We start from the raw sequence: 11608 nt of genomic DNA, 5'->3' as shown, positions 1-11608 counted from the left end.
AGTCTTTTGCTATGAAAGACTTGGGTCCTGCAAAGCAGATCCTTGGAATAAGGATAATCAGAGATCGTTCCAAGAAGTTGTTATGGCTATCACAAGAGAAGTACATTGAGAAAGTTGTCAAGAGATTCAACATGGATAACGCAAAGTCTGTCAGTGTTCCACTTGCTGGACATTTGAAGTTAACAACAATACAATGTCCAACTAGTGATGAAGAAAGGAAAGAAATGAGCAGAATGCCTTATTCCTCTATGGTAGGAAGCCTAATGTATGCTATGATTTGAACAAGACCAGATATTGCCCACACAGTTGAAGTTGTGAGTCGATTCTTGTCCAATCTCGGCAAAGACCATTGGAATGTAGTAAAGTGGATATTGAGATATTCGAGAGGGACTGCCAAAAGATGTTTATGTTTTGGTAATGAAGATCCTATATTAGTAGGATACACATATGCTGACATGGCTGGAGATGTAGATTCCAGAAAATCAACATCATCTTATCTAACTACCTTTGCAGGGGGAACTGTATCTTGACAACCCAAGTTACAAAGATGTGTTGCATTATCAACAACTGAAGCGGAATATATTGCAGCATCTGAAGTTGGCAAGGAGATAAAATATATGGAAAACATCTTGCATGAGTTGGGTCATTTCCAAGATAGATATGTTTTTGCACCGTGACAACCAAAGTGCAAATCACCTAGCTAAGAATCCTACGTTTCATTCTCGGACAAAGCACATTGATTATCGTTATCATTGTTTACGAAATGCTTTGGAGGATGGTGAGTTACACCTAGAGAAAATTCATATAGATGACAACTGGTCCGACATGATGACCAAGACAGTTTCACTCAAGAAGCTAACAGACTATTGCAGATGTGCAGGAATGGTGATACCCATCAATTAATTCAGGAAGTGGGAGATTTCTTGGGTATTCCAAGTGTGAATGAAGAAGTCCCACATTGATAAAAAATGGATGAGTTAAAGAGCATATAAGTGATGGACCCATAGACCTAATGCCTTAAGGTTTTGGGTCAAGATGTGGTGTCAAGCCCACTTATATGCTTTTTTCACTTTGCCCATGGAGAAATGTTGTAACCCATGGATGAAGATCTCCCAACAAGTGGTATCAGAGTCGATGGTTCGACGTCTCAACGAAGTATTGAAGCGACAAGTGGTCGGTAGATCCATGAGGGATCCTTGTGTCGAAAGTCTTCCTGACGAGAGGTCAAGGCGGCGTGTCCCCGTTGATGAAATGATAAGCCTACGGCGATGCAAGTAGATAGAGAGCTGAGCTCTGGTGTATCCAATACTTTAAGGAGAACTCACACTTGAGGGGGAAATGTTGGGTATTCCAAGTGTGAATGAAGAAGTCTCACATTAATAAAAGATGGATGAGTTAAAGAGCATATAAGTGGATGGATCCATAGACCTAATGCTTTAAGGTTTTGGGTCAAGATGTGGTGTCAAGCCCACTTATATGCTTCTTTCACTTAGTACATGGAAGAATGTTGTAACCCATGGATGAAGAACTCCCAACAGTAAGGAAGAATTGAACTCTTATTCCTTGGACCTACATTCTGCTCAAATTTTCCATGTTGAATCAATATAATTGTATATGGGAGAATTGTTGTGTTGCACTTTGTTTCTTGTTTCTTCCAGAATTACTTTCACAAAGCTATACTTGGAGACTCTAAAAGAATTGATAATATAGGTGTTGTTGCTGCCTTCTATTACACCGTCTGATTTAGATTGTTTAGGGATCATTTTCTTCATATTTACCGTATAATTATCCATTTATTTCTTCATACTCTATTCCTTACCCCTCTCGCACACAAAACATTATTTTTAGTATGCAATTTTTCTCACTGAAACAACACATTAGGATGAAGATTTCGATCAATTTTTCTTTCTTTCATCATTAATGGTTGGTTTGCTTCTGTCCATGGTGATTAAGTTCATATATAACTTCTGTCATGAATGGTTAAGCATTAGATAGTTAGCTTCTGCCATAGATGATTAAACGTTTGATGATATAGCTTCTACCATTGGTGGTTAAGCATTTTTATTGCTTCAAATCAATTCCAAACTGAGAGTTTAAAATTTTCACTCTCCAACTTGAGAAGGATCGATGAAATATATTATATAATGTAAATAATAATGTAAGTGAATATGTGAGATTGTATTGTTGGGTTAGTTCTAACTTTAGTGATTATGAACAAAAGGGTTAGTTGGGGTCAGTTAGTTTTTATTAAGGTAGTTTGTTTTTCCATACTTTATATAAAGGATTCAAATGTAATTTTGTAAATCATCAATTCTATAATAGGATATGAAATTTTATTCATTGAGAGAATATTGAATTGAGTGAATGAATTGCGTATTGAAATGGATAGAATAGAAAGTGACATTAAATCCTTTATATAAAAGGAAGGAAAACTAACTACCCTAACCAAAATTAACTAACCAACCAAATAGTTAATCGATTACTACACTGTTAATCGATTAACTCACATATATAATCATAACAAATTTAACACTTATAGTGGAGTTGACACTGGTGTTGTTGTTATCATGCTCCTACTCAGGATAGAGAATTGAAGCTCACCTTTTTTGACGTTAGTGGTTTGGTTTCCTGATGGAACAATCAAGGAGAAGAGGTGGAGGCAACGATGGTTGAGTAAGGACTTGTGAAATAGATAAAATATTGAGGATGAGATTAAGGGTTTCACATTCTCTTTATTACTTTTGTTTTAGGTGTAGGTGAGAGTGAAGGAGATAATGTGTAAGTGAGTTTTGTATGGTGATCACATTGCAAAAATAAGATGAGTTGGGAGTAGGGTTGTCAATGAATTGAATTAACTCGTTATTCGTTCATGAACCAAATGAATCAAACTTGAGTTGGAAATTGAGCACGCTAAATAAACAAGCTGAATACAGTTCGACTCATTAGTTTCATGAACTAACTCGATATATATATATATATATATATATATATATATATATATATATATATATATATATAGCTACTCAAGTGAGAACAATTCTCATATAAAAATTGGGAGAACAATAAATCTGGGCCTTACAACCAATCATGGATGATTAGGATTAAAAATTAGTTATTGGTCACATGATAGTCATGTACATGTATCTTTTAATCTTAATCATTCAATCAAGATCCAATAGTATATATTAAGTATTCTCATTTCTCATAATAACGCATTGTTCTCACTTGAGTAGCTTCCTTATATATATATATAAGAGATCTGTTTACACTCAAATTGAATTACACAAATTACACTCAATCTCATTCGTTCAATTTCCCCCCAAACCCAACGGACCATAGGAGTGAGTGAAAGAGGTGATGAGAGAGGTAAAGAGAAATATTAGGCGACTCTTCCACTCACTTTTGTGGTTCGTTGAATTTGAAAAAATAAATGAATGACATTGAGAGTAAGTAGTGTAATTCAATTTAGGTGTAAACAGATCACTCCTCATATATATAAACTAACTTCTTATGTTTATTGTGACTCATACGTTATTTTCATATTTATTATTATTATGTATATGTAAACAATGCTATATATATATATATATATATAACATTTTGGTAGTATTTTTAAAAATGAATTAATTATTTTAGTTGTCCACATAAATCAACTCGAAGTGAGCTGAACAATTCATAAACTTTAACCGAGCCGAACTCAAGCTGAGCTTTGGTTCGACTTGGTTCGGCTCATTTCCAGCCTTAATTAGGAATATAGATAACAAAATGGGTAATGTCTCGATAGTTCGCATTATTTCGTGGGCAAGACATACAAATTTCACCCATTTGCATATTTTGCCTGCCCATTTGCCCGCGAAGCCCGTGTGCATTTCTATGTTGGTGCCCCTTGGCATAATTTAAGAAAAAAAATTAGAAATGTTATATTTAATGCTTAAGAAAATTATATTTTAATGTGATGGATTCAACTTCATATAAAATACCAAAATTTTTATTAACTTTTTTTTTTAACTACTTTATTTAATTTATTTTTATTTTTAAATTATTGAACAATACTTACGGGTTGCCCGCATGCCCATTGATCCATTTTAAAATGGGTAGGATATTAAATTTGTTTATTAAGACAATACGAGTATGCCTTGTTCGCTTCAATTTTTGTGGGGATTTGCATGCATAAACAATACAATATTTCTTTTGAAAATAAGGTTGTAAATTTATCAAAATTTGCGTGTGACTAGCCATGTCTCCATGCAAAAAGAAATTGGCCTAAATTTATTATCTTAAGAAGAATCATCTCTATATTCTGGCACTAATTATCCAATAATTTTTTTGGAATTTAATTATCTAAGAATCTATTTATAAGTTAAGTTTGTCTTATGAATAGGAAAATGTGGGAATTGTGAAATGTATCTCAAATTTTCCTTTCTTTTCATCCTCATCCAAAAATAAACTCATAATCACACCCTAAAATATAATTAGTTTAAAGTACAACTTAGATGGGTAATTTTCACGATCTAAAATCAATATTAAATAATAAACCTGCATAACGTAGTCTAGATTCATGCACTCATTATATTTATTTTACTTTTAATTCCAATAAATAATGTAGTTTTATTATCCTCCCTTCAGATAATATCGTTCAAGCAAATTTGATAGTGTACAAATCTATATATTTGTGGTAATTACATTTATTAAATATAATCAATATTTACTTAATCAAAGAATATATAAACTACTCCAATTCTAAAGCTAATAATAATATACTAATTAAAAAATTTATTACTATATTCAATACAAATAATTAACATATTAAGTCTTTAAAAAAAAAATACTAAATTTATACACCAAAAATTGACTAAATAGTGAAAATCTTAAGAGAAAATAGTCTATGTAAGAGTTTTTGACCCAATAATACTTGGAAAAATCTTAATAATAATTAAAGCTATTAAATGAAAATAAATAATACACATAAATAAATAATCGACCCACATATAAAAAAAAACTTTTCATTCCCACAACTAACTCCTATGTTTAAAAATTAATAAAATAAAATAAAAAAACTATTTTGAAATAGTATTTATTGTTAGTAACTGATGATAATAGTATACGTAGAAAAGTAGAAAAATAGAAAAATAGAAAAAATGTTCATCAATTTGCACTGTCACTAACATGGAGGAAGCGAAGAAGAAAAGATGAAGTCAAAGTAATTGGAGTGAAAGATTTTAGAGATGAATCTTTTGACTGAGCCATCATCATAGCCTGCAAAAGCCACATCTAACAGTAACAATTTTCTTTTTTAAAATCAAATATTGATTACGCGTTTTACTTTCAATTCTGCCATATCCAAAACTAAAGAAAATACCCACATGATCCATTCCATCCTCATCCCTTAATCAAATCATAAAAGGTATTTTTTTCTCCATTATTTTGATTAAGTCTTTTTTTTTATAATTTTCTTATTGCATTTTTGGGGGTATAATTATTGATCAATTGATGTGGTGTTAGTGGAAGGCTCTAAATTGCGTATTTGATTAAATTGCCTGATTTTTAGAATTGGGTCAGTTTGAAAAAATCATTTTGGTTAATAGTTTGAAATTTTCAAAGATATACATAAAGCCTAGATTTTTTTGGAGTCATGGCTTCATTTGGATGTAAACAAACAACAATAATGTAATTTAATTGGTGACATGCACGAATATATATTAATGATTTGTTTATTTTTTATTTGATCCTGGTTATTCAGCAACGATAGTATTATATAGTTGGATATAAGCTTGTTGCTGCAACATGGGTTGCGTAACTTCGAAGAATTTAGTTGTGGAAGATAGCAGAGAAGAAGATTTGAGAACGAAATTGACATCACGTAGCAAAAGGGAAACCTCGGAGATGAGTGTTTCGCGATTGAGTTCCTCGATAAGGGTTGAGGGAATTCGGGAGAGAGATAAGTTGTTTGATGGAGTTGACATGAAAGCATCATTGCTTGACAAGAATGGTAGCGGTTCAGTGGAGTTGTATGATGATGATGGTGATCGGAATGGGAAGAAGAAAATGGAGAAACCCGAATTGACTGCTCTTAATCATCCTGGTCTTGGAAGGATTCTGAAGGCTTCAGAAGGAGAGCAAGTTGCAGCAGGATGGCCAACTTGGCTTTCTTCGGCTGCTGGTGAAGCTATTGAGGGGTGGACACCGCGTAGTGCAAATACTTTCGAGAGGTTTTTCAAGGTAAGTTACTATCTTGTCTTCTTAGTCTATGGTTGCATACATGCATCATAGTTCAACTGTATGTGTCCTTAAGTAATTATTATTACTGTCTTGTATGCGCTTGCCAAAAGTCTTAGTGTGCAAGCGTAATTGTTTGTTTATTTCCAGTAATTGTGTACATTAAAGTGTATGAACCAAAATGTACATGGTGGGTTGGTGGAGGGAATTGGAAAACATTGGTAGGGTAGTATTATTGTATTAATTTGCAGAAGATAATTGACATGATTAACATGAATACATTTCAGCAGGATCATGTGGGTGTTTTACATAATTACATTTGAAGCATAGATGAGTAAAAATGTGTCTGGTGTCCACAATTCTTCCCCACTTTTCCATGAAAGAAAGGAAATAACTCACTAAAGTTAGATTATAAAATATTGAAACTGGATGGTTGGATTCTGTCACTGTTTACAATTCATTATTTCATTTTACAGTTTTCCTTGTAATGCCTTCGAGTTCAAGAGAAGGTTAGTTTTCATTATTTAAAAAAAAAACCCAGAGAATGCCTGTTAGGAAAATAGAAAGAGTCGTATTCTCGTATATTCTTTTACCATTGGTGATATAGTCCTCTCCCACTTTCTAAACGATCTATGTGATCACATTCTACAATGCAGATTGGCCAAGGAACTTACAGCACTGTTTATAAGGCACGCGATTTGACTAACCAAAAGATTGTTGCTTTGAAGAGGGTACGCTTCGATAGTCTTGATCCTGAGAGTGTCAAGTTCATGGCCAGGGAAATCCTGGTTCTGCGTCGACTTGACCACCCAAATGTAATAAAGTTGGAGGGCTTGATAACATCACAGACATCTCGCAGCTTGTACCTTGTTTTTGAATATATGGAACATGATCTTACTGGACTTTCATCAGATCCTGAAATTAAATTTTCTGAACCACAGGTATTGATGAGATCTTTTCATTCTCAAAGTCTTCTGTTTTACATGGTGTTGATATTCTTCTTGTTAAAGATGTCATAAAACCATTTTATGAGCCTGCACCTTATAGCTTAAGCTTTTGGAATGGCGGGTCATTGATATGTTATCAGAGCTTCTTAGACTAAGTGGTCAGGAGTTTGATCTTTTTCACCTCTATTCTTCTAAATGAAGAAGTTAAATTTTAGAATATGGTAGAAATGGGCTTGGGCATTGTCCACACTCCAAGCCCAAAGGGCTTTTGCATGAGGCATATTAGAGATAATGTATTAAAACCATGAATAAGCCTTTGCCTAATAGCTTAAGCATTTGCGATAATCCGTCATTGATACTTCGACCTACTTATGTCAGATGTATGACTGGAAGCATTGTGTATTTGAAATTCTTCATTGACGTAACTATGCTTGCTATCTACTATGATTTGATGCATAAAATTCTAATTAATGTTTCTTATATGTCAGGTTAAATGTTACATGCAGCAGCTTCTTAGTGGATTGGATCATTGTCATAGTCGTGGTGTCCTCCACCGCGACATAAAGGGATCAAATCTTCTCATTGACAATAATGGCATATTAAAGATTGCAGATTGGGGTTTGGCAACTTTTTTTGACTCTCATCACAGTGTTCAAATGACCAGCCGTGTAGTAACTCTGTGGTATAGACCACCAGAACTTTTACTGGGAGTATCTCACTATGGAGTTGCAGTGGATTTGTGGAGCACTGGTTGCATTCTAGGGGAACTATATTCTGGCAGGCCCATATTGCCTGGAAAAACAGAGGTGTGATGTTTTGTGAATCTAGTTCTCATCATTTACTAACCACAAATGTCTTCATTGTCTGTCACTTGGCCTTGTTAACCGGTCTGCAACGCCTTGTGTGCTACTTTATATTCCCAAGTGTTATATACCAGTTTAGACTGTTTCTCCAAATTCTCAAATTGATATTGTATATTAATAGTGCTAGGTGCCTTCTGGTTCCTTGTAGGTTGAGCAATTGCATAAGATTTTTAAACTTTGTGGCTCGCCATCTGAGGACTATTGGTTTAAATTGCGGTTGCGACATTCAACAGCATTCAGGCCTCCACATCATTATAGGCGTTGTGTTGCAGAAACATTCAAAGAATGTCCATCTGTTGCAGTGAAGCTTATAGAGACTCTACTTTCTGTAGAGCCTGTACATCGAGGAACAGCGGCTACTGCTCTGAAGAGCGAGGTTGGTGGGGTTATGTTTTTAGCAAGTCCAGTAATTATGTCTGAATGAAAATGAGCTATGTCCTTCTGTACTGTACTGTACTAGTGATAATGAAGTGATTTTATAGTTTCCTGCATTAGGTACCTTATTAAGCATAAAATAGTGATCAAATTTCTCATGCAATATCATCATAAGATATCGAAGAAACCTGTTTCCTTTCTAGCCTTCTTGGAGGCACTTAATTTTCTATTTTGATATGCCCCCTTTATTGACAGTTCTTCTCATCGGAACCCCTTGCTTGTGATCCATCAACTTTACCAAAGTATCCTCCCTGCAAAGAGATTGACAGTAAATTGCGGGATGAAGCAACGAAAAGGTACCTTCTATAGCACGATTTATCTATTTAGTAACTTATTTTTAAATAATAGCTTCCATACTTCTTTTTGGTTACTCTGAATGTTGATATCTATGACATGAACAAAAGCAACATCATTTGTCACCTGCGTAGTTATAACCCAAGAAGTACGAATATTATTGTTATTGTTGAAGTCTTGTAGTTATACTCGTAAGTTTATCTTCTGAAGTTTTTTAGCAATTCAACTGCAACTGTGGGTTTCATGGTGAAGTTTGCTTTGGTTTCCCCATCACTTGATCCATTCATTTGTAGTAGATGGGGGCCCTTACTTGTTAGCTAACAATATTGTTGATTAGTCTACATTTTTGTTTCTCATCTTAGGCAAGAAGATGCTGGTGGAAAGGAGCGAAAAGTAGGATCGGGAGTTAGACAAGAGAAAGAACCTAGGGCATTTGTCTCATCGAAAGACAACACCAAGTCCCAAATTCAATTTCAGGTAATCCAAACATGGTTAAAATAAGTTTCTCCTTATTTATCTTAATAGTTGAAATTAAATTATATGACCTACCTCTGTTGGATACCTCTATGTATCATGTTATACCAAATAGCATACTTGTATCGATCATTAAATTTGAGGAAAAGAAGAGGAAAAGCATGGAAGTTTTTATGCTCTGGAACGTCTTTTGATTCAACCCGTAAATCAATTCGTGAATTTTAGTTTGAGATATTGTCATTCATAAGTATAAATAAATTGATCAATCTGTAAAGGCTTTATGCTTTTGCTTACCAGTTCATTGAGTAAGACCTAACCCCTTCTAGTTATCTTGTGATGATTTTAGAACTCCAAAACCTTTGGAGGGTATGTTTAACTAACTTTTCAGTCAAATGATCGCTCTCCTTATTTAATAACGAGGCACGGAAGCATGTTCATGGGTTTGAACAGGTCAGATGCATAAGTGATGGATTAGTCATAAAACAAAAGACACTGTATATAAGTATTTTAATGCTCTTTTGAGTGTCTGGTTGATATATGTGCATTCTGTATATAATTTCAAAGTTTCAGATTCACTTCTTACTTTGCTAGGTGCAAAGGGATAAATGAGATGTTGTACATACTCGTAAAATAGGAATAACTAAATGAGGTTCCTTTTTGATTTGGTCAACTGAACATGACAAAAGAATAATGCTTCTGACCACCCGCTTCCTTTTCTAATGCCCCACATTGTATCTCTTCTCGTCTGCTTATATCATAAATTTATGTGATGCAGCAAGGGCAACATCTTTCGAGCTCAAAGAGCCGGAGTGGATTGCTCAACCCTCACAGAGAACCTGGGTCTGGATTTTTGGTTTTCCCACACAAACAATCAGAAGATGTTAAAGAAAGAGACATTTACTTCTCTAGGCGCACAAGGAAGCCTTCATTTTCAGGTCCACTGGTTCAAGGTTCTGACTGGGAGGTTGGTGAACGGCCTTCTGTTTCAAACAAAGTCAATTTATCAAAAATACCAGGGTCGGCGGCATCTAGGACTTCATTGTCCAGAGATCAGAAAGAAAAACCAATTCCCTTATGGCCCCCGAAAACAATTCAAGTACAAAATTCTTTTGAATGCATTTGTTTGAAAGTTTTTGCCACAATTTTGTATTGATTTGTTATTTCTCCCTTGTTTTCACTGAATATTGATGCTGGTCCCTATTTCAGGATGGGCATGGGTCCAGGGGAAGAAATATCCATGCATCTGGTCCACTACTGGTTTCGTCAAACAATATGGATGAGATGCTCAAAGAGCGTGATCGAAAGTTCCAGGAATATTCAAGACGAGCACGAATCGAGAAATCTAAAGGTGAGAAATTCCATGCGAAACAATAGTAGGAAGATTAGTCAATTACATACCTATTTCTAATTATGCAGCTAGATACATATTTTATAGCATCATTTTTCTAATCTCTCAACAATGCTGAGAGTAAGAGGGGCAAGGAAAAGAGAAAGAGCATGTTCATGCACATTCCTTTTGTAATTATATAAATAATGTAAATTGCAGCATTTATTTTTTTATAAGAATTGGATGTTCCTTCCACTTTTCATGTTTTACCCTTATATAACCAATATAATATTGGAAAAACTTAATTACTAAATTCCAACTGTCCAAGGCATAACACTAACTGTGTCCATCAATTGTCTGTAGCTGCCAAAACTCTGTACATTTCATCCAAAAGAACCTTAGATTGATATTCTAACTCCTCGAAAACGGGTGTCCTTTCTGTTCCTTTTCAAGCCATGGTGAGTGGTGAAACTTAAGCCATGAATCCATAAAGGCATAAACTCAATCCAAACCTGATAATTTACTCTATTGTTTTGCTTGAACTGCCTGAATTCATAATCATCTTCTCCTCCCCTATAGCTTGCTGCATGTGAAGTTAAGGTAATATTTATTGAGTTCATGTTGATTCCATTATGATTGTCATTGAATTCCACATTTTCCTGGTATCAAACTCAACCCTGAAAATGTGTCTGAGGGATATCTTTTTCATTGCTGCAATTTAAGAAGCCGATACTCGCAGCGACGGGGAGAATGTGAAGGCCAATTCATAACCAGTAAGAAAAGTTGTGGGTGTTAGAGAAAATGAAGGAGGTTAGAGGACTTGGTTGGTTTGGTACTTATTTTGTGGGTGTCAACTCATATTGGTTAGAGTTAGAATTGACTGAGTTTGGTACTTATTTTGTGGGTGTCAACTCATATTGGTTAGAGTTAGAATTGACTGAATAGTAGGGTTGCCACGAGTGGAAGAATCCGATACTGAATAGAGATCTTGACATATGCCATCAAGATGGGAGCACTAATCAGAATTCATTTGCTGACTATGATCTCAGTAT

At 34.6% G+C, this 11608-nt stretch overlaps 1 protein-coding gene across 1 annotated transcript; it reads left to right on the top strand.

Annotated features, from left to right (window-relative positions):
• Window positions 1-5140: 5140 nt before the first annotated feature.
• Window positions 5141-10787, top strand: LOC109338582 (probable serine/threonine-protein kinase At1g54610). The gene is made up of 9 exons (XM_019575854.1): window positions 5141-5404; window positions 5741-6219; window positions 6873-7157; window positions 7652-7969; window positions 8175-8402; window positions 8657-8757; window positions 9118-9232; window positions 10005-10325; window positions 10436-10787. The coding sequence occupies exons 2-9, from the start codon at window positions 5785-5787 to the stop codon at window positions 10601-10603; spliced, it is 1971 nt and encodes a 656-aa protein (XP_019431399.1). The 5' UTR covers window positions 5141-5404; window positions 5741-5784; the 3' UTR covers window positions 10604-10787.
• Window positions 10788-11608: the final 821 nt, after the last annotated feature.

Source organism: Lupinus angustifolius, unplaced genomic scaffold (genome assembly GCF_001865875.1).
Source record: "Lupinus angustifolius cultivar Tanjil unplaced genomic scaffold, LupAngTanjil_v1.0 Scaffold_29_57, whole genome shotgun sequence".
In the NCBI taxonomy this organism is placed as follows: Eukaryota; Viridiplantae; Streptophyta; class Magnoliopsida; order Fabales; family Fabaceae; genus Lupinus; species Lupinus angustifolius.
Note: the sequence above shows the minus strand (reverse complement) of the source record. Positions and strands in the feature narration are given on the sequence as shown.

Excerpts from the sequence above, each read along its gene's own strand:
- LOC109338582 (XM_019575854.1), top strand. The coding sequence starts at position 5,785 with ATGGGTTGCGTAACTTCGAAGAATTTAGTTGTGGAAGATAGCAGAGAA. Across the intron at positions 6,220-6,872 it reads CTTTCGAGAGGTTTTTCAAG|ATTGGCCAAGGAACTTACAG; the intron begins GTAAGTTACTAT and ends TCTACAATGCAG. Across the intron at positions 8,758-9,117 it reads CGGGATGAAGCAACGAAAAG|GCAAGAAGATGCTGGTGGAA; the intron begins GTACCTTCTATA and ends TTCTCATCTTAG.